Here is a 23560-nt window from a genome sequence, read left to right on the forward strand (position 1 = left end):
GTCTCCTTCAGAATCTTGTTGTCCTGGGCGATCCGCATCATTCCTTCTTCCAGGGAAGAAACGGACTCCTGCAGAGACGCGTTCTCAGCAGCGAGCCGCTCAACCTGCTCCTGGCTGAACTCCAGAGATGTTCGGAGGTTCTGAAACTCCTGGTGTAGAACCTCGAGCAGATGAAGTCGCCCCTCAAATCCCAGAAGCCGTTTATCAATAGAATCTAATAATTCTAATATGTCCTTCCGGGGAGATGAGGCCTCAGGCGAGTCCTGAGGACGGCTCCTCTTGGTCCCAGCAGGTGTTTCAGCCTCAGCTGCTGATTTCTTCGGACCCATAACGAATAACTCAAAAACTTCGTCAATATAATTTAACAAACTTTCTAAATTTCCTTCACTTACCTCCAGATTGAGTGAGTTATACTTACCAGATGATATTTTCATTGTCAGTAGTTAAATTAGGCAAAAATGCATCTAAATTGTTTGTGGATGTTTGCTAACGAGCTGCCATCAGCTTCAAACGCTGCTGTGTCTGGTGATCGGCCGTCAGCGCATGCGCATCTCACCCATCCCACGTCTTTCCACACAGGTCTCTGTAAGGGCGTGCTTTAACTGATGATACCATGTCGTACTCAAGCTCGGACAACAGATATCTGCTTCTTGTGGGGTTTATTCACAAACATTCACACAAGTGATAAATAAGCTAAGCTAACCAAGTAACCATGGTAACACCAGTACTGTTACCATGTCTTTGCCAGAAGCCAGGTAATCAGCTGAAAGATACAGAAGTAAACAACCACACAACATCAGTAACACACGCCTATACGTTCAGTACATTTACTTTTATTTATAGACTTAACACGGTTAAACATCAGCACATAGAGACTCACCAGCTTGGCCTCACCAGAAAAAACAGCGATGTCCACAAAAATAAGACTAGCAGGTGGAATATATGAGCTGGAGTTACCACATAATATCCCAGATTCACGTAGATCACACCTGAAATAAAGTGGTAATTTAAACGCTGGTGCCTGGCTGGCATAGGCGTCATTTTAACCGGGGACGCCGGGGACATGTCCCTGGCAAAATTTGTGATTGGCAGCTGTGTCCCCCCCACTTTAAAAAAAGCCTGCTGATGAGGATTTTTGTTTTACCAGCTCAGATCTTATACCAGGGGTCGGCAACCTGTTCCCATCAAAGAGCCATTATTACCCGTTTCCCACAGTAAAGAAAACACCGCAGTAGCCGCAGCGTTGTGGGCGGGGCCTACCCTCAGACAGCAGAGAGCTGCTCACAACCAGGTGACAGCAGCAGGTACCAGTCGCTCGCATGGGCGTCGCACCCGTGGGGGATTCAACGCCCACACTTTTCCAGCTGTTTTGCTCACCTCCACACCAGTCTGGTTTCTTTATGTCACACTCACTCTGTTTGCCTCATCTCCTGCTTCACCTCCCTCTTCTGACAGCCGATGTCGGGTTTCCAGGAGAGCAGAAGAGGGAGGGACGGAAGAGCTCGACTGAATTCATAATTTTACATCTTGACATTAGCTGTACAAAGTCTGAGTTTGATAAAGTGAAGAACAACAATTTGCAGAGGTTTATAACAGGCGCGGTGCCAGGTTTTCATTTTTGGGTGGGCCACGGTAATTTTGGACGGACCTTAATAAGCAGTGACTTAAGTGAAGCAGGCAGGTCGCTCTAGAAAATTTCGTTTAAAATACGTCATAAATGTTTTACCCCGTCATTTTTATTTATAAAATATGAAGTAAAAACTCCCAATTTAATTTTCATTCATTTGTCATTAATATGTAGTCTACACCCGTGCGTTAAGTGGACCATCTTTCAGTAAAAGCAAAGCATCCAGCCCATCTCTCCAAATACGTAAAATGTGCACCACAGCCGTTAGGCGCGCCGCGCGCACCGTCACCTACATCAGCCCAGACAAGAGCAGAGCAACTAGAATAGAGGATCATTCTCAAGGCCGGCTCTGGGTAATTTGGTGCCCAAGGCGAGAGTGCCCATTTGCCCCCCCCCCCCCCCCCCCCCTCACCCAAACCCAAGTCCACACATTGGAAAAAACAGCTCCACAGTTATTCCTTAGTTACTAATTTTTTATTTTAAATATTCACACAGCAACTCTTTAAAGTCAACAGCCTGAAGAATAAATGTAAGCTTGAAAGATAAGTAACCTGAGAATATTACAATAACCAACAACTCAAAATGTTGTGCAAATGTCATTGGGGGGGGGGGGGGGGATGCAAAATCAACAACTGTGCAATCAAAAGCAAAACTCAAACATCAAAGTGTCATCATAAAGAAAGTTCTACTTTCCATTTTGTTCAACTGCTGTGGCCAGTCAGCAGGATCCATGGGGCCAGCAGCTCATACATGTTCACAGACATCTGTTGAAGCTGATGATGGTGTCTCTTCAGGCTGTTGGATTGGAGCACTGAGTCTGCTGGTGTGGTGTTGGGTTCTTCTTCTGTGAGAAAATAAACACACACACACACACACACACACACACACACACACACACACACACACACACACACACACACACACACACACGCACGCACACACACACACACACACAGCAACTTAACCCTCTGATGCATGAATTAAGAACAGTGCCACTTTCACATTCAATATTCCTCAGTCATGTGCAGTGATGCTTTTCACTATTTTTAATATTACTAGACTTTTTATTTTATTGATCTTTTTTAATCTGTTCTATGAAAACATGAATAAAATTATCAAAAACAGGTGGAAGTGAGTGCATCCATGGGGAATATTTGAAAAAACTTATGTCTCACTGTCAGGTGCTCTTCAGCATCAAATAAATTGTAGAATATGAGGAAGAAGAACCGGTGATCTGAGGCACTCTGAGGTTTTCATTTATTAAACAAGGAAACACCGACACATTTCGGTACGACCTTCTTCAGGGCATAAACCTTTATACCTTGAAGATGACTCACTAATGTCACAAAAACTAACGTCCATCCTTTTTTACAAATTTACAGCCTAACTGGCAACAACATCTTAAGGAGGCAATTTCAGATGTGTATGTTGAGATTATTTAATATTGTCAATGCTAAATCAATGCTGCACTGATTGTGCCAAAAACAAGTGTCTGGTGTGGATTTAAATAAATTAATTTTGCATATCGATATATGTGATAAGCCGTTTAATTTGAAAAAGCCCGTTTCTACTGCTGATTACAAATAGCCTAACAAGTAACTTACTCACCTGGTTCTAGATGCTGAGATTGTAGCTCAGTAAATGTGCTGCTGCTGCGTGATGCCTGGATGAAGACGCTGCAGCATAAACAAGAAAGAGACGGCATAAGTTCTCACTCCCCGCCGGGCCCGGAGGCAGCGGGGGAGTCCCCGCCAAGGCCGCGGCGGCGCCGCCCGCCCGATGTTTCGGACAAAGTTGAAAATTTGCTACACCCACACCTAACGTTCTTCTGATATACAAATATAAAATTCATATTGTATGCGTACTTAAAACTTGAAACAACGTTCATAAAAGGCTGCAATCAAGCTCCAAAAACCAGTAAAAAAAATCTTACATTCTTCATCATCACAGTGAGAGTCAACATTGTCTCACTGCATCTGGACACGACGATTCAAAAGTAAAATGAATGGGTTAAAGTTACAGATACTGTATTGTGTGTGTAAACAGCTAGCGAGGGTCCATCCGTGGACCGTGCGTGGCAGGAGAGGCAGTTAGCTACAATGCTAACGCAAAAAGTTCCTTTGCAAAACTTATAAAGTCTACATACCTCTGCTTTGGGCCCGTTTTTATTCTTCTTCCTTCCTTCGCTTTTGGAATGCTGATCCCGATGGCTTAGGTGTTCATTTCATCGTAAAATATCAAACGATAAAACACGACGACAACAGGATGTCCTTCTAAAGTGCCACCCACACACGTGATGTATGACAACCTTAACGGTCAAATGTATCGGAGCGGTGGCTCAAGTGGGAGCTCGAAATGCAGCCAGATCATTAGAATTTAAATATTGATGTTCTAATTTCATGTCATTTCAAAGGGGTATTTTGAGTATGTAGAGAGCGCATTTCATATAACAAACATGAATTTAATGAACTTTTTTTTTTTTTTTTTTTTTGAAATTTTGCGCCCTATCCATCAGATGGCGCAGGCGGCCGCCTGTGTCGCCTGTCGACAAAGCCGGCCCTGATCATTCTGTCTGGATGTGGATTGAGATTAGATTTTACAGCAGCCTGATCATCATTTAAATAAAACCATCACCTGTCTTCTAGTCCATGCTATCAGCATTATTTTAATTGGTGTGTGTGTGTGTGTGTGTGTGTGTGTGTGTGTGTGTGTGTGTGTGTGTGTGTGTGTGTGTGTGTGTGTGTGTGTTTTCCACTTCCAACGCTGGTCTAACCAACCAGACCAGCATGTCCAGTAACATATTAATGTTACAATTAAACAGTTTCACTTCATGTAGGCTAGGAACGTTTCACCTGTCGTGGCCCGACCGCTTCTGCTCCACATAAACTTTGTGCGTGATCAAATGTCTCTACAGGTGCTTTCTGCACTGCTATTCTGTCTCAGACTAGATGCGTCATGCGTCTCCATATTATAATATGGACACGCATGACCAGTGTTAGGAGTAACGCCGTTTAAGTATAACGGCGTTTCTAACGGCGTTCTTTTATAGGTAACGGAATAATCTAATTAATTACTTTTCCCACCGTTGCAACGCCGTTACCGTTACTGGGGACAGAACGTTGTGCGTTACTATGTGCTTGTCGAACGTTGAGCAGCAGTGTGAGGCTTTCCGACCGCCACACTTCAGCTGCAGCCAGGGAGAGAGAGGTGTCGGTAACGCACTTACAAACACGATGATGATTGGCCGGGTGGGCGGAGACCCTCACGGTCTCAGTTGCTGCATTCTGTAGACACAACGGGAATAACTCCGTTTAAAATAACCGCGTTAATAAAAAATATGTCTTTCTGTAACAAGCAAACTAATTAATTACGTCTTCTATCAAAACGTTGTTCCTGTTACTGGTAAGGAAATGCGTGCGTTAAGCAGTGCGGTGTGTTGAAGCTGTCGTCAGCTGATCAGGAGCTAAAGAGGCAGATGTTTAAGAGCATCATGGCCCGTGAAGAACGAGGAAGACGTGATGAATATCTACGGCTGCAGACCCGCAGATTTGTTGCTGCAGCAGCGAATCTGCGGGTCTGCAGCCGTGCCCTTAGCGTGACAGCGGGACGTCCCGAAGGTCCGCTCACCTGTTCACCGCTCAGACGTCCAGATCTTCTACCTTCCTAGATCATCCAGCTGTAACCTGTTCCTGATCGTGTCTCTAGTCCCGCTGTAACACTGATGCATCAGTCTCAAACGACATGGAGCTCAGGTGTTATCAGAACTACCTGTGTGTGTTTACCACCCAGCTTCAGCTCTTCTGTGTTTGGGTCTGACCCATGTTAGTACATTTAAGTCCTCCATCAGGCTTGTGCCTCTTCTAGTGTCATTTTAAAGGATATTTATTTATTTATTTAACCGTTACTAGTAGCAACAGAAATGCTACTAAAAAGACACAATTATGTGAAGCTGTAGAAATTAGAATGCTGTGCAAAATTACATTTATTTCTGTAATTTAACTAGACTGAGAGACCATTTAAAGGCTCGGGAACCTTTACAGGTGTTTCTATTTGCAATTTTAAATTTTAGCTGATTGGGTTTTTGTTAAATATCACACAGTGACCTTTTAATAGTCTAGATTAGTGTAATGTTCCTATTAGTAGTTCCTCCTGTTAAGTGCTTATTTGTTTAAATTATTCAGGTATAAAACATTTGGACATACATTTTATTATGTTCAGTCATTAGTCATTTATATTTTACTATTGTAGTAATTCTTGCATGCTTTAATGAAAAAAGTAACTACGTAGTTACTTTTGTTGGTAATTAGTTACTTTTATGATCTTGTAACACAGTTAGTAACTGAGTTACTTTTTTGACAAAGTAATCAGTAACTATAACTAATTACTTTTTTAAAGTAACGTTCCCAACACTGCGCATGACGCATCCAGAGACGGGAAAAAGCGCTGTTCAGCCAAAGTTTAATAATTTCATAAAAAGAACATTTTTCCAAGCTCATCCATGCGCATCAGTGTGCGTCGGGGTAATTCTTTCAAAACAGCCAGCATCCTTGAGTTTATCCGTCAAAATAAAAGTCCAATATAAATATCTATAACCTGCCATTTAACTGTTTTGCCTTCTTGTGAAGATTGTTGCAAAGAGAAACAACTAAACTTGATTAACCCCAGAGCCACGCGCACTGCGCTGTACGTCGTGACTGTAAATGAGGGGAAACGATTTAATCGGATCCTTTTCTTTTCAACATGGTTTAATGTAAAGTTTCATTCAGTACAAACTTTAGTTACACCAATCTAACGAGACAGAGCCTGGATTTGTATTCTGAACAGTTTAAACATGTTTAAAACGGAGACATGCGTGACACGTCTAAAATTCGCACCTGCTCCGCTATTGTGGAAATTAAACTAACAAGATGAATAACATCAAATTATTTTAGGCACAGACAACATCTCCCACACTTTTGAAAATCTTGCAACGCGCCTGGTCGCTCGTGCAGGTCAAAGTTATCTTTCATAAGAAGATAATCAATAAAACAATTTATATAAAAATGATCCAGAAGTTGTAGTCCGTCTCTGCCTACAATATTTTGATATTTTTCACCCTGTTGGTGGTTTTACTGAGCAGGTACCACTTTTGTCATACGTTTCTTTTAAAAACATGTTTAGACTGTTCAGAATACAAATTCAGGCTCTCAGAACCAGAGCGCATGTGGAAGGTTCCTCCCACTGAAGCGAGAGTTTTCCAAACCCTGTCTCTCAGAGAGACTTGTCACTTAGAAAATGTTCCCTGATTATGAAACTTTGGCTGAATAGTGCTTGTTCCTGTCTCCAATGTGGCGACGCATCCAGGAGCCGTCTGAGGAGAATCCCAGAATCTGACATCCTCCAGCTCAGGAAGCGCATATGATTACGCACAAGCGTGACGCGTCAACCCGGTCTCACAGTAAGACCGGGTTGACCTGTTCAAGTTTACGCAGACAATCTTTACATTTAGAATTAGCATACAGATGTAAAATTAATGCAGTAAAATATAAAGCTTTTTATTTAAATATCCATTCATTATTTTACAAGCACAGAGCATCAGATGGATGGAAGAGCCGCATGCGGCTACAGAGCCGCCGACCCCTGTGCTAGCCTATATTGTCCCCAGCAATTTTTAAGCCCCACTCAAGTGTATGGTTATTGTCCCCAGCAATTCTGAAAACAAACTGACGCCCTTGCTGGCTGGTAAAAAGCCATAACAAAAAACGCTGACACATTAGAAAAATGAAAACCCCACAGACATGACTACGGTGAGAAATTTGGATGCAAAATAAGAAATTGGCAGAAGGCTCGATCCCTACAAGCCAAAGGCCGTAAATCAGACATGTCCACAGCGCAGCAGTTTCAGAGCGGTTTTGTGTGGCCCCCAACCACATTTACATTGTAACACAGTTATACTGTATTCAGATTTTTACTAAATTGCACCTGTTGGACCTATTGTGAGGAGTACAACATTTGAAATTCCATTTGAAAGTTTTGTCTTTTGCATTTTAATTTACAAAAATAACCACATTTTGGTGGCCTGCAAGGACCATTCATTTGATTATGTTGGCGCCTCTGCAGTAGATAATCAAATATGATATGTAGAACTGTGCACAGGTGAAACAACCAGGTGTGGCTCAGGTGGGCTGAATAGAGCTGAGTGAACAGAGGGTGTGTGGAGCATCTGGAAGCTGATGAAGAAACAGATCATGACTTTTGACATCCCATCTGTCTTCAGGTCAGCATAATCTCAGTCCTTTGTTCATGATCTTGACAGCCCAGGGGGCCAACTTTTGGATTTCACTATTGCCCAGGGATGCTTTGACACATTGCCTACCGAGGCCCGTGATTGGGCCACTCTCCCTATTACACCAAAACCCAATTTAATTGATAACCAGTTGCAGCCTAGAGTTTAAAAAGTTGTTTCCCACAGCTGGAGACCAAGAGATTGCAGAGTTTACAACATATTTGTATTTAGTGTTGTTACAAAAAGTGATACGTATGTTTTTTCTCAGACCACAGTACGTTTTCTTGCTCTGAGCTGGATCTCTGATAAATCTGACCTCAAACCATTTTCATCTTCACTTGTGTTTGGGAGCACCACGAGAAACAAACTCTGGAGTCACTTTAGTTCCTGTGGTGAGTTTCTTTTTGTCATTACATGTTAAATTTAACTCCAGATCTCTTTTGAGTTTTTAAATGTGATAATCTTTCTGATCTTTGTCAGTTACACGGGTAATGAAGTAGAAATGACTGGAAACATGATTTACTACCAGGAACAATTTATTTTCATCAGGTTTTATGAAAATTGTCATGTAAACTAGCTCTGTCAACGCTTTTCTTCTATTTCAACCGAAATTCAGACAGCATTTGAGAAGATGACACTCAGTCTTCCCTTTTTGGTTGTTGGCCTGATGGCTTCTACCATCTTCAGTCTGGTCCATACAACTTCTTGGGCTGATTATGAAGATGGAGGTTTTGGACCACCAGCACAACCTAAACCATCTCGACCATCTGGATCAGCTGGACATGCAGGTCACACATCTTCTTCCAGAGCAGAATCTCAGGTTGAATCAGGAGGTCATTACTTATAGGCTAGTGTAACATAGCCGTTACAGACGGGGTACACACACACACACACACACACACACACACACACACACACACACACACACACACACACACACACACACACATACAAACACACACACACACACACACACACACACACACACACACACACACACACACACACACACACACACACACACGTCGCTGATGTCTCTCACACCTGCAGCAACTGATCATGGCCAGTGTGCACTGGAGTATGAGGTTCCGAATGTGCCAAAAATGTGTCTATGTATTTCTGTGCATGTCTATGTATTTGTACGCACACTGCACTGCGTTGCTGTAATGTGTGTCTATGTATTTCTGTGCGTGTCTATGTATTTGTACGCACACTGCACTGCGTTGCTGTAATGTGTGTCGTATTTTATGAGGTTCCGAGTGTGTCGTTACTCTCTGTCGACACGTGCTGTTGTCACATGCTGTTGTCTCAGTCTGTCGTTACTCTCTGTCAACACGTTGTTTGTCGTTACCCTGTGACACGTGATCCCGTCTTTTAATGTTCGGGCGTTTGTCACGTGATGTTGTCTGGTCTGTTGCTATAACTTGTCAGGAGTTGCTTTTATCTGATATGTCTTATTTTGTTCTCCAGCCTTGTTGTCACATGTTGTCGTCTTAGTCTGTCGTTACCCTCTGTCAGAGACAACAGCAGGTGTCGACAGAGGGTAACGACAGACTGAGAAAGAGCATAACATTACAGCAATGCAGTGCAGTGAGCGTACAAATACATAGACACGCACATAAATACATAGACACACATTACAGCAACGCAGTGCAGTGTGCGTACAAATACGTAGACACGCACAGAAATACATAGACACATTTTTGGCACATTCGGAACCTCATACTGGAGGACTTGCTCCAACCCCACCCCTTCTGCCCACCACACACCGCCACAGCTAGTCTCACAGTTCACCATATGTAATGCAATGAGCTGGTTTAGTGTATGTGTGTGTGTGTGTGTGTGTGTGTGTGTGTGTGTGTGTGTGTGTGTGTGTGTGTGTGTGTGTGTGATATCTATTGACAGTATGGAAGGTCATTGCAGTCAGATGTTTTGAAACTCTTAAGCCTGCCAGCCAAATGAAGCAGTTTCTTTTTTCGACACGTGAAGAACGAAGAGGATTTCCAGGGGAACGTGGACTATCTGGACCAGCTGGACCACGTGGACCACCTGGACCACCTGGACCTGTTCTGATTTGTGGACGAGGTGATTATTGTTTCAGCAAGCCACATACATGTGTTCAGTAAATGATGGGAAAAAATTTACTTCCTGTAAGTCATCATGCAGCAGCAGAAATGCTAAATGGAAAGGAGAAAAAAATTGCCAGGTACAATTAAGTGAACTTTGATACTGAACTTATTCTACTTTATCCAGATCTCTTTGGTTCGGTTGGACAGGATGTTGAATTGTTAATGAAGATGACCACAAAGCTAGAATTGGGTATGTATGTGAATCAGTGATTATCAGTGAATGCTGACTTATTACAGCACAATAAATCCTAGTAGGTTCAGACTAAAGGTTTTCAAAATCATTTTCCAACTCATCCGATGAGCTTTCTCAAACTTCTCAAATCACAAATCACTCTCTAGTCCCTCCTTCGGAAGGGTCTTTGGTATGGAGTTCCATTTGTCTCAAAAAAAAGCACATGTCATATGTATGGATGTTGTTGCTTTATGTTGATGCTTTATGCATATGCGTTACATGCATATGTGTTCGTTAGATATGTGTTTGTTGCATATGTGTTTGTTGCATGTGTTCATTGCATATGTAAATGTTGCTTATGTGTTCATTGCATATGTGTTTGTTGCATATGTGTTCATTACATATGTGTTTGTTGCATATGTGTTTGGTGCATGTGTTCATTGCATATGTAGATGTTGCATATGTGTTAATTGCATATGTGTTTGTTGCATATGTGTTCATTGCATACGTGTTTGTTGCACATGTGTTCATTGCATATGTAGATGTTCATATGTGTTCATTGCATATGTGTTCGTTGCATATGTGTTCATTGCATATGTGTTTGTTGCACATGTGTTCATTGCATATGTAGATGTTCAAATGTGTTCATTGCATATGTGTTCATTTCATATGTGTTTGTTGCATATGTAGATGTTCATATGTGTTCATTGCATATGTGTTCATTTCATATGTGTTTGTTGCATATGTAGATGTTCATATGTGTTAGTTGCATATGTGTTCATTGCATATGTGTTCGTTGCATATGTGTTCATTGCATATGTGTTTGTTGCATATGTAGATGTTCGTATGTGTTAGTTGCATATGTGTTCATTGCATATCTGTTTGTTGCATATGCGTTCATTGCATATGTGTTTGTTGCACATGTGTTCATTGCATATGTAGATGTTCAAATGTGTTCATTGCATATGTGTTCATTTCATATGTGTTTGTTGCATATGTAGATGTTCATATGTGTTCATTGCATATGTGTTTGTTGCATATGTAGATGTTCATATGTGTTAGTTGCATATGTGTTCATTGCATATGTGTTTGTTGCATATGTGTTCGTTGCATATGTGCTTGTTGCATATGTGTTCGTTGCATATGTGTTAGTTGCATATGTGTTCATTGCATATGTGTTCATTGCATATCTGTTTGTTGCATATGTGTTCATTGCATATCTGTTTGTTGCATATGTGTTCGTTGCATATGTGTTCATTGCATATGTGTTTGTTGCATATGTGTTCATTGCATATGTGTTCATTGCATATCTGTTCGTTGCATATGTGTTCATTGCATATGTGTTTGTTGCATATGTGTTCGTTGCATATCTGTTCATTGCATATGTGTTTGTTGCATATGTGTTTGTTGCATATGTGTTCATTGCATATGTGTTCATTGCATATCTGTTCGTTGCATATGTGTTCATTGCATATCTGTTTGTTGCATATGTGTTCGTTGCATATCTGTTCGTTGCATATGTTTTCATTGCATATGTGTTTGTTGCATATGTGTTCGTTGCATATGTGTTAGTTGCATATGTGTTCATTGCATATGTGTTCATTGCATATGTGTTTGTTGCATATGTGTTCATTGCATATGTGTTAGTTGCATATGTGTTCGTTGCATATCTGTTCGTTGCATATGTGTTTGTTGCATATATGTTCATTGTTCACCTCGTCTCCTGGTGAGTGAACACTGGCGCGTCTGGATGCCAGTGCTCTCAGGTTGTTAGTTGTTTTTACGTTTCTTTTATACATTTTTACGCTATTTTGTGCTATTTTGGAGGTCTTCCTGAACTGTTATTTGAACCTTTTCGAAACCTTCCCGTCTGACTGAAAAAACTACCTGTCTGAGGGGCTTAAACACGCTCGCTCAGCCTCAACAGTCAAACAAAGATGTGGATCCACGGCTTATGGGTGTGGTCCGTGCTCATCTGGGTCGTCTTGTCCATCGTCCACTACCCAGTGACTATTCTTCAATATTCTGCTAACGAACTTTTATGGCTGCGCTTTTTCCTGCCGGTTCCTCCATTAAGACATCGCCTTCCAGCCACGCTGCAAGATCCCAACGAGGTTTCTGTGTCCAAGATTCTGGCACAGTCACCTCCTTCTGGTCCAAAACCCGCTGTCCTTCCTATACAATGACCCGAACTGCCAACCACCACATGCTAGCCCACCTAGCCAGGTCGGCTGATCATACGATCAAACATGGCAACTCCACCATCAACTTCAGCCTACTGAACATTCGCTCTCTTACGGGAAAAGGGCATCTCGTCCATGATCTCCTTTCTGACCATAAACTTGACTTTCTCTGCTTGAATGAAACTTGGCAACACCCTAATAATGACTTTATTTCACTCAATAACTCCACTCCGCCCGAGTTAGTTTACGTCTGTAAACCTCGGGAGTCAGGGAGGGGTGGAAGTCTCGCGATAATTCACCGGGAGCAGTGGAAAGTCTCTCCAGTCTCTGCTCCATCCTTCCACTCATTTGAATACAGCGCATTACAACTCCCTGGATCCACTCCTACCATCATATGTACTGTCTACCGCCCACCAAAGCCGAATGAGGACATCTTAAATGACTTTACTGCTCTCCTCACTGACCTTTGCATACTCTCTCCCAGTCTGATAATCACTGGTGATTTTAACATTCACATGGATGAAAACAATCTTCTTACCAGAGACTTTACTTCCTGTTTAGATAGTTTTGGACTCAAACAGCATATCAGCTTCCCCACTCACTCCAAAGGCCATATTCTGGATCTGGTCTGCTGTTCGGGTATTACCCCAGCCCAATGCATAGCCAGTTCTTTTCCTCTTTCAGATCATAAGCTAATCACGTTTAATGTAACTATAAAGGCCTCTAAAACCCTTATTGCTCGCATTATTGCTTTTAGAAAAATCAACAATAGAAATCTTGATGCATTCTCCACTGCAATATCTGATCTACAGCCTGCTCACATTACCTCATCTCCTGAGGATCTTGTTTTTAACTATAATTTTAATCTAAATAACATTCTCAATACTTTTGCCCCAATTAGGCAAAGATCTGTCTCATTTAACTGCTCAGCACCTTGGTTTAACTACGACCTTCACTGTCTTAAATCCGAAGGACACAGATTGGAACGTTTGTCTAAGAAAACCGGCCTCACTATCCATAAAGATCTATATAAGAATCACTTATTGCATTATAAAGACTCCATTCACACAGCTAAATCGGTTTACTATTCTAATTTAATCAGCTCGAGTGAAGGTAACTCCAAGACCCTTTTTTCTCTGTTCTCTAAAATTACAAAGCCTCCTGATTTTTTGCTTAACAGTATGGTGTCCTCTGACTATTGCAACTCCCTCATGTCCTTCTTCACGTCCAAAATCTCAAATATTCACCAACAACTCCATGCTACTAGAGATCCTGTTTCAGAAGTTGAACCCATCCTGACAACTCCAAGTCATTTATTTTCAAGTTTCAGTCTCCCCTCTTTAACTGAGATGTCATATTTAATCAGGGAATCCAAATCATCCACCTGTCAGCTTGACCCTCTCCCCACAGTGCTACTTAAAGTATGTCTTCCATCATTGGCTCCTCTCATATCCTCCATCATTTCCTCTTCCCTCATTACCGGAGTTGTTCCTGCAGCATTAAAAACTGCCTGTATCACTCCGATTCTCAGAAAGTCCGGTGCGGATCCCACCAACTTTGATAATCTTCGTCCAATATCTAAATTACCATTTATTTCCAAAATCCTTGAAAAAGTTGTTGCTTCTCAGCTTCACTCATATCTCAATTCTCATAACTATATGAACAATTCCAACCTGGTTTCAGACCACAACACAGCACAGAGACAGCACTAGTAAAAATCACAAATGATCTACTAATGGCAGCAGACTCTGGCCATCTCTCCATTCTGGTTTTACTAGATCGAAGTGCTGCATTTGACACCATTTCTCACAGCATACTTCTCAAAAGATTAGCATCTATCGGCATTAGTCACACATCCCTAGCCTGGTTCACCTCATACATATCGGATCGTACTCAGTTCATTCAAATTCAATCTCACTCTTCTAGTCCTTCCCCGGTTACTGCAGGAGTTCCCCAAGGCTCAGTTCTAGGCCCTCTCTTATCTATCATCTATTTGCTCCCCCTTGGTTACATTTTCCGCAAATACAACGTTGATTTTCACTGTTGTACTGATGACACCCAGCTGTACATTTCCTCCAATCCAAATGCATCCCTTCCACCAATCTCCCTCTCTAACTGTCTATCAGAAATTAGATCTTGGCTCTCTCAGAATCTAATTAAACTAAGCAGCAATAAAACGGAACTCTTACTCATTGGCACTGCTTCAGTTTTAAAAAATTCTCCCAATTTCTCTATCAATATTGATGACGCCACAGTTCACCCATCTTTACAGGTAAAAATCTTGGTGTCATACTTGATGGTACACTTTCATTCCAATCTCACATTAACCATGTGAACAATTTTCTTTATTGTCCCTCAGTGGGGAAATGTTAGTGTAACAGCAACAAAGCAGTATCAATTAAGAGTGACGTGAACAAAGTCTAAAGAATAAAATACTGTGAAGTGAAAATAAAAAAGCAAAATATACTTAAGATTGAAATTGAATGAATTCCCCAAATAAAAAAATCAACTATATAATAAACTGTAGCAGACTATTCACAGGGAGTGAGAACATCAACAAGTATAATAAACACATTTTCTTGCTGGTTTCTTTTACACCATTCTAAGATGTTCATCCTGTGAAGGGACCCTAAAGACAGAACTGAATCCATGTACCAAGAATAACTCAAATACATACAAAGTAATAAATGCACACAGTGTATAATTTTTTCTAATTCCCTGTACCATTTCTCCCATTTTCCAGCGGTTACCTTTCACTTTGTGAGGAAGGTTGGTCAGAAATACTTGGTGTCCAACAAGGAGAGAGGCTCCTTTCAGAAGGCCTCTGAGTTCTGCTCCCAACAAGGAGTAGAGCTGGTCCTGCCCCAGAGTGGAGAGGAGAACAACAAGCTGACTCAGCTGATTGGTGAAGCTGATCAAACAGCCTGGATCAACAGAGAAAGGTTAGAGAGCGAATCTCTGAAGTTCACCAAATGGGCAGAAGGACAGCCAGATGAACCCATCCAGCAAGAAAGCTGCATCGTGGTGTCTGATAAGGGCTACTGGAGAGTGTCACGAGACTGTTCTCTGAACGCCTACATCGTCTGTCAGATATAGAAAGATGTAATCTGGCATGTTGTTGCTTAAAAAGCCAAAAAGATTATTTAGCAACTTTTATCTGACTGCTTTCATATCAGTGATTCTCTTAATGTAGCTTTGAAGTTCCTGCAGAAAATTAACATAATTGACACATTGAAGACTGAATTTATGTCTGTGTCATGTAAATCCAATGAAAGTTCTAACAAAGTTTGGTCCAGTCCCTCTCTTGGAGGTGACGTCCAACAACATCACAAGGACTGGGAGCTCTTTAGTCTACTCTCATCTACTGAACCTTCACCAGCACACACCTATATATATATATATATATATATATATATATATATATAAATAATAGATAGAAATTCATACACCAACTTGCCTGTTCTATATTTACTCAAAAGATTATAATGTTTAATATTTATTTAAAGATTTAATTTAATAGCAAAAGTTATTTGTTAATTCAAAAGATCTAAAGATCTTTGCTTGTTCAGTGATCAGTATACACCCACTCTGTTTATTTTAAGAAAGAGTCAAGTTTAAAAAGGTTAAGAAATTTATTACTAAACAATTTAAACATGCCACTTTAAAAAGACAATTCATAAAAGACAATTTATAAAAGCTTTGGTATTAAAAAGCAACCCTGTGTTTGGATGAATCTAAGGTGAAATGTGTTTTGTTTGCGGGTGAATGCAATGTCTCAGAACGTGTATCTTGAAAGAAAGGACGTGTTCTGGTTGAAAAAGAATTTGGTTTGCGAATAAGCTAAATTGTTCTTAATAAAAGAGCATTCATCTCGTAGCATCAGCTTGTTCAGCAGGTGTCATTTTGTTGTGTAGGGGCAACTCTGCCAGCATGACAGAAATTGCTTTGTTGGTTAAAGAGTGTGGGCAGCCGTCCCAACTTCTCTAGAACTCACTCGCAAATGACCAGAGTTCTGTTTTATAAGATGGTTACTTCCATATTCCAACGTATCAGGTCCTGACATGTAGAAGGAAGGTTTTAACAAACCTTCAGAAACACGCCTCCCTGAAGATAGAAGGTTCTGGTGTTATGCGAAAAGATCATGTGAGTGCAAATTACCTTTAACCTAGTTACTGTGACCTGTGTTTCTGTGTACATGTAATGAATTAGATTATGTGTTATTTAATGAGCCATAAGGCGTGGGGTTCCATAGGAAATATGAAATCCACCTTACGGATCTGTGAGTTATTTAAAACAGAAGATTGGATCTTTTTATTGCAGGGATTAGATAACCGCTTCATATTCAATCAGAGACAACAGAAGAGAGAGAGTCAAGTTTAAAAGTTAAGAATTTTATTACTAACAAATTAAACTAGACTGACTTTAAAACTAAATGTATGGTGTAACTAAGGTGGACGAGACGGTGGATGGATGACGTGTGATGTTAATCAGAACCAGCAAATCCGAAGAAGCGATTTGTTCTGACGGGAACTGAAGGTGATGTCTTCACATAAAGCTTTGGTTAGGAGGTTCATAAACACATGAGACACCATTTGCCGGGCTACATGCCCTGAGCGGAAGTCCCCGTCTAGATCAGGAGGTGTATAGGTCCAGCTTGACCTTATGGAGCCGGAGCATGTAGAAGAATCCACGGCAACCGACCACCCGTCCTGGGATACGTCCGGGTCGCGACAATTTGTTGGCGTCTGGTGAGACCCAAGCCTGGGTCTTGATGGTTCAGTTTTTATTCTGAAAGGAACTGTTGCAGCAGTTGGAATAGCAACAAATTTTTCAGCTTGTCGTTGGTTCTTTCGGTTAAAGAGTTGTAGTTCAGGATTGGCCACTCCGTCACTTTCTCTGGAACGCTTTGAACTGGCATTAGAGATGACGTGGCATAGCTTTATACTTCGGATGTTATGGTTTATTGTCGAATGAAAATTACCAAACACCGTCAGAAGCACGCCTCCGTCAGATCTGTAAGATTCTGATTGGCTCAGTGAAAGTAATGTGTTATGTCTTTTTAACGCTACGTGAAATGAGTCCTGTTGGAACACTTAAAGTCACAGTATCTTTATATTCTATAGGATTATAATAAAGTAATAAATATTTTGATTTCACAGATCGGTCACATCTTATTCATTGACTAACACTTTGATGGATTAGCTTTATTAAAATAGAGTTCTTTGATTAATTAAAAGAAAAGAGTTCATTCTCCATTCTTCTGTTGAGCTGAAAATAAGCAGGTTAGAAGGAATGCATGAGACCTTGAGACCATATCTCATGCAGACTAGTCTTGTGCAGAGGAGGGGAAAAAACTGTCTTTTCATTCCGTTACATATAAGTGCACATGATTACTTGTCATAGTTGACATTACTGATTATCATAAACAATTATTAACCAAAGAATAACAATTCATTTCAGTAATTAAACACAGTTATAATGAACCTTGATGATTAGTAGTAAAAAGAGTTTATTTAAATGATTATTTTAAATCTTGAAATATCCTCATCTTGCTGTGGATGGAATAGCAGTCAGATAAGCAGACAGCTGCAGATTGAAGGAGTGGTAGTAGACCTTAAGTCTCCTGTGAAGGACTATCGGAGATTGGAGTAGCAGCCAGGGCAAGGTGACCCAGGCTGTGGATCTGACCTGTGAGTCTTAAAATCAGACCATTTTGTGATGCTACACCTACAAAGCGCATAGAGTGCTGTGATTGGTCCATAAAGCAGATAGAGCACTGTAATTAGCCCAACATTGTGGACCAATCACAGCTCTCTGTGTTTTTGAAACCCTTGTAGAGAGCTGCGACTGGCCAGCCAAAATGCTACTAGGGTCTGCAGAGGTTCCAAGACCAAACCTTGCAAGGCAAGAATTTGGTCCAGTTCACTAAGCTAGCATTGCATGGCTAGCCCTGTGACAACTAGTGATGTGACATTCACAAACAAATCAAATCTTTTAAACGAGTTTTCAGAGCCAACAATGAGAGCCGAGCCCTTGTAGAGAACAGTTAATCTGGTCTTCCAGTAAACCCCCTTCAACCCTGCTTTCACGGACACCGGGGGACACGTTACTCTTCTCCCTGCTTTCATGGCTCTGCTTCATTAAAAGGGATGATTCTTTAATACGGGTCTTTGAGTTAAATGACAGAGTAATCTATGGCTCCTTTCAAAGAGCCATAAGTCCCATTGTCGAGTTATCTTCTCGTTACCCAAACTCTAGGCGTGGCCCCAACAGAGGATGTTGGACAACTCCACTCATTTCGTCTGTTTCGTTTCTTTTCTTTACTGGTGAGTAATAGGTTGATAACCTTAAGCAAACAAATTCATATAATTAGCACATTTACAGACATTAGCAGACAGATTAGACATAATAGACTTTAGTTGTACATTTTTTTAAACTTTAATTCCCTTTGGAGATGCAGCACAAATAAGCTTACATTTATTTTATAACTTTATTTATTTTTTGTTTAATAAGTAAAGATACATACCAGAAGCATCTCTGTGGTTGCCAAACACTGAGCAAACAAACTGAAGCAAAGCAAAGGAACCATCTGTCTGGTTTACACGAATCAAATCTCTCTACCAGGAGGCAAGATGACCATACCGATTACTTTTGACGTAACACTGCCCTCTTTTGTGCAAAACATATAAGTAATTTCAAATTTTATTTGTCACATACACAGTCATACACAGTACGGAATGCAGTGAAATGCCTTACACAACTGCTCATGACCTAAGAGTTGAAAATAAAAAACTGTACACCACGAATTAAAATGTAGGGTAAATTTAACTGGGAAAGAGTAAGGTAAAATATATCTGAATTAAAGTTGAATAATAGAATAGCTTTACAACAAAATACACAATACAATACAAATTAGAATAAAAGGTAAATTTAGCTGGGAAGTAATAAGATAAAATATATATAAGTTGAAGTTGAGAATAAAGTAACTGTACAACAAAATACACAGTATGTAAATGTATAAGAATGTATGAAGAAATAAAAATATCTATACAAAACAGCGGCTGAACAAGTATTAAATGGAAATGAAAAAATGTATATATATAATGTCCAGAGTTGTGCAAACCACATTTTAGTGACTTTGTAGTGCAATTGTGCTTAAGCAAATTCCAGACTGTTCAGTGTGTGTGAGAACCATATGTGTGGGCACTTACTATGTGATGGTGTGGTTTAAAGATCGTATCGCCTGTGGGAAGAAACTCCTCCTCAGCCTCTCTATGTTGGTCTTCAGGGAGCGGAATCGCTTTCCTGACCTCAACAGAGAGAATAGTCTGTTATTTGGATGGCTGAGGTCCTTCACGATCTTCCTGGCCTTGGTCCAGCACCGCCTGCTGTAGATCGAGAGCAGGTCAGGGAGCTCGGAGCGGATGGTGCGCTCAGCTGATCGTATAACCCTCTGTAGAGCTCGTCTGTCCTGCATGGTGCTGTTCCCGAACCAGGTTATGATGTTCCCCGTCAGTATGCTCTCCATGGTGCACGAGTAGAAGTTCCTGAGCACCCTGGGGGGCAGTCGGAAGTCTCTCAAGCGTCTGAGGTAGTAGAGACGCTGCCGGGCCTTTTTCACCACGCTGTTGATGTGACAGGACCATGACAGGTCCTGCGTGATGTGAACACCGAGGTATTTGAAGATGCTCACTCTCTCCACTGGGCACTCGTTGATGACGGGGATCTGGTAGTTTCTCTCCTGCTTTGTATTGAAGTCCACTATCAACTCCTTCGTTTTACTGACGTTTAGAAGGAGGTTGTTCCTCTTGCACCAGGTCTCCAGATTCCTGACCTACTTTAAGTAGGCCGCCTTGTTGTTGTCAGAGATCAGGCCCACCACGACGGTATTGTCAGCAAACTTAATGATGGTGGTGGAGCTGGTACTGGCCACACAGTCGTATGTGTACAAAGAGTACAGCAGGGAGCTTAGAACACACCCCTGGGGGGCTCCAGTGCTGAGAGTGGTGGGGGCTGAGACATGTCCGCCCATCCTTACTGCCTGTGGTCTGCCAGTTAAGAAGTTGGAGATCCACTGGCACATAGATGAGCTCAGTCCCAGGTGCTCCAGTTTGGTGGTGAGTGTGGAGGGAATTATGGTATTAAATGCAGAGCTGTAGTCGATGAAGAGCATTTTAACATAATTCCCCCTTCTAGTGTCCAAGTGAGTGAGTGATGTGTGGAGGAGATGACAGATGGCATCGTCTGTAGAGCGATTTGGACGGTAAGCGAACTGTAGTGGGTCCAGTGTGTCTGGTAGTGAAGAAATGATGAAGTCTCTGACCAGGCGTTCGAAGCACTTCATCACTACTGAGGTGAGGGCTACGGGGTGATAGTCATTGAGAGAAGCAGGGTGGGGTTTCTTCGGTACAGGAACAATGATGGACTCCTTAAAGCATGTGGGGATCACCGACTGAGATAAAGAGATGTTGAATATCTCAGTGAACACAGGAGCTAGCTGGTATGTGCAGTCTCTGAGGATACGACCTGGGATGCCGTCTGGTCCTGCTGCTTTCCTGGTGTTCACTCTCTTGAAGGCTCTCCTCACGTCATGCTCGGAGATGACGAGCATGTTTTCGGTGTTGGCAGTATCTTCCTGTCTGCAGCCGTTAGCGCCGTTAGTGCTAGCGTCGTTGGAGTCCTTAGCTGCAGCCTCGAAGCGAGCATAGAAAGTGTTCAGCTCGTCTGCCAGAGTCGCGTCTATGTTTATCATACCAGTTGTTGGTGCTTTATCATCCAGCAAGAAAGCTGCATTGTGGTGTCTGATAAGGGCTACTGGAGAGTATCACGAGACTGTACTCTGAAAGCCTACATCGTCTTGCTTTGAGCCTCTCCCTGGGCTGCCACCTTACCGTGGTGGAGGGGTTTGAGTGTCTCAATGATCCAAGGAGCTAAGCTGTCTGAGACTTTCTGCCTCTGGTAGGGTCACCCATGGCAAACAGGTCCTAGGTGAGGGATCAGACAAAGAGCAGCCCGAAGACCTCTTATGATGAATTATATAAATGAAAACCGTGTTCACTCGCCCGGACGTGGGTCACCGGGGCCCCCCTCTGGAGCCAGGCCTGGAGGTGGGGCACGTTGGCAAATGCCTGGTGGCTGGGCTTTCACCCATGGAGCCTGGCCGGGCACAGCCCGAAGAGGAAACGTGGGCCCCCCTTCCCATGGGCTCGCCACTCGTGGGAGGGGCCAAAGGGGTCGGGTACAGTGTGTGACGGGTGGTAGTCAAGGGCGGGGACTTTGGCGGTCTGATCCTCGGCTACAGAAGCTGGCTCTTGGCACATGGAACGCCACCCCTCTGGTGGGGAAGGAGCCTGAGTTGGTGCTGAGGTCACTGAGGTGGTTAAAAAGCTCCTCTGTGGCAAGGCTCCAGGGGTGGATGAGATCCGCCCGGAGTTCCTTAAGGCTCTGGATGTTGTGGGGCTGTGTTGGCTAACACGGCTCTGCAATATCGCGTGGACATCGGGGGCAGTCCCACTGGACTGGCAGACCGAGGTGGTGGTCCCCTTATTTTAAAAGGGGGACTGCAGGGTGTGTTCCAACTACAGGGGAATCACACTCCTGAGCCTTCCTGGTAAGGTCTATTCAGGGGTTCTGGAGAGGAGGGTCCCTCGGATTGTTGAACCTCAGATTCAGGAGGAGCAATGTGTTTTTCGTCCTGGCCGTGGAACAATGGACCAGCTCTATACCCTTACCCCCAAATTCCACTACCTCCGCTCCGCTGCGCTCCGCTCCGACACGGACGCCGGAGCAAAATCGGTCCCGTTCTAGTCAATCAGAGCAATTCCACTACTGCGGCCGTGCTCCGGCAGTGCGGCGCCGTGCGGCGCCCTCTGTTCCGACGTCCGGCAAAAATAGAATCGATCCTATTTTTGCCGGACGCCGGAGCACCTCCGCAGTAAAAGGACAGAAATCACAACGGCCCAACAGGAAAAGGAGCAAGCACATCTTCCGTTTTTCACAATAAATCGCTAAACAAAAGGCGTTTTTTGTTTCATATGCACAGGTTTAACAACTTTTAACAACTATCAATGGCGGCTGAAGTTTAAATGCACAAAAATAAGCCATAAATACAGTTGCCACTATCAAAGTAGTCACACTTTGTTGATCCAAACACTGCTGATCTCTCAACACAATGATGGGCAGATTAAACAGCTCATTTCCGATGCTTCTCCCGCACAACGGGTGTTTGGATCTAACTTCCGCGTTTATTGCTCGGACTGTATCGCAAGATCTCGAAAATCCCGCGCATGCTTGTTTGCCCCCCTCAGGTCTCCGCACCGGAGCGGAGCCGTTGTAGAGCGGGTACCAGTAAAATTGAGTTCGGAAGCGAGCGGCTGCGGAAGGCGGGGGCGGACCGGAGCGGAGCGGAGCGGAGGTAGTGGAATTTGGGGGTTAGGGCGATCCTGGAGGGTGCGTGGGAATTTGCCCAACCAGTTTACATGTGTATTTTGAGAAGGCGTTTTACCGCGTCCCTCTGGGGGCCCTGTGTGTGTGTGTGTGTGTGTGTGTGTGTGGGGGGGGGGGGGGGGTACTACAGGAATATGGGGTACCAGGCCCTCTGATACGGGCTGTTAGGTCCCTGTATGACTGGTGTCAGAGCTCGGTCCGCATTGCCGGCAGTAAGTCGGGCTCGTTCCCAGTGAAAGTTTGACTCCACCAATTGTCACCAATTCTGTTCATAACCTTCATGGACAGGATTTCTAGGCACAGCCAAGGTGTGGAGGGCATCCGTTTTGGTGGCCTAAGGATCAGGTCTCTACTTTTTGCAGATGATGTGGTCCTGTTGGCTTCATCAGAACGTGATCTTCACCTTTCGCTGGAGCGGTTCGCAGCCGAGTGTGAAGCAGCTGGGATGAGAATCAGCTCCACTAAATCGAGTGAGGGAAAACTGGAGCATGAGATCGATAGGCGGATTGGTGCTGCATCTGCAGTGATGCAGGTGTTGTACCGGTCTGTCGTGGTGAAGAGAGAGCAGAGTCAGAAGGCGAAGCTCTCGGTTTACTGGTCGATCTACGTTCCTACCCTCACCTATGGTCATGAGCTTTGGGTAGTGACCAAAAGAACGAGATCGAGGATACAAGCGGCCGAAATGAGTTTTCTCCGAAGAGTGGCTGGGCTCTCCCTTAGAGATAGGGTGAGAAGCTT

General features: G+C 42.8%; 1 protein-coding gene across 2 annotated transcripts; it reads left to right on the forward strand.

Moving 5' to 3' along the window:
- Positions 1–4137: 4137 nt before the first annotated feature.
- On the forward strand, positions 4138–20361 carry LOC107372896 (mannose-binding protein C). Of its 2 annotated transcripts, XM_054732838.2 has the most exons (7): positions 4138–5029; positions 7763–7883; positions 8161–8284; positions 8509–8680; positions 9882–9977; positions 10146–10211; positions 15120–20361. In XM_054732838.2, the coding sequence occupies exons 4-7, from the start codon at positions 8524–8526 to the stop codon at positions 15470–15472; spliced, it is 672 nt and encodes a 223-aa protein (XP_054588813.1). In that variant the 5' UTR covers positions 4138–5029; positions 7763–7883; positions 8161–8284; positions 8509–8523; the 3' UTR covers positions 15473–20361. The 2 variants fall into 2 exon arrangements, with proteins under 2 accessions (XP_054588813.1, XP_070406757.1); XM_070550656.1 differs by having other exon boundaries at positions 4138–7883.
- The last annotated feature ends 3199 nt before the right edge of the window (positions 20362–23560 follow it).

The sequence above is a fragment of the Nothobranchius furzeri genome, chromosome 4 (genome assembly GCF_043380555.1).
Source record: "Nothobranchius furzeri strain GRZ-AD chromosome 4, NfurGRZ-RIMD1, whole genome shotgun sequence".
NCBI classification, from domain to species: Eukaryota; Metazoa; Chordata; class Actinopteri; order Cyprinodontiformes; family Nothobranchiidae; genus Nothobranchius; species Nothobranchius furzeri.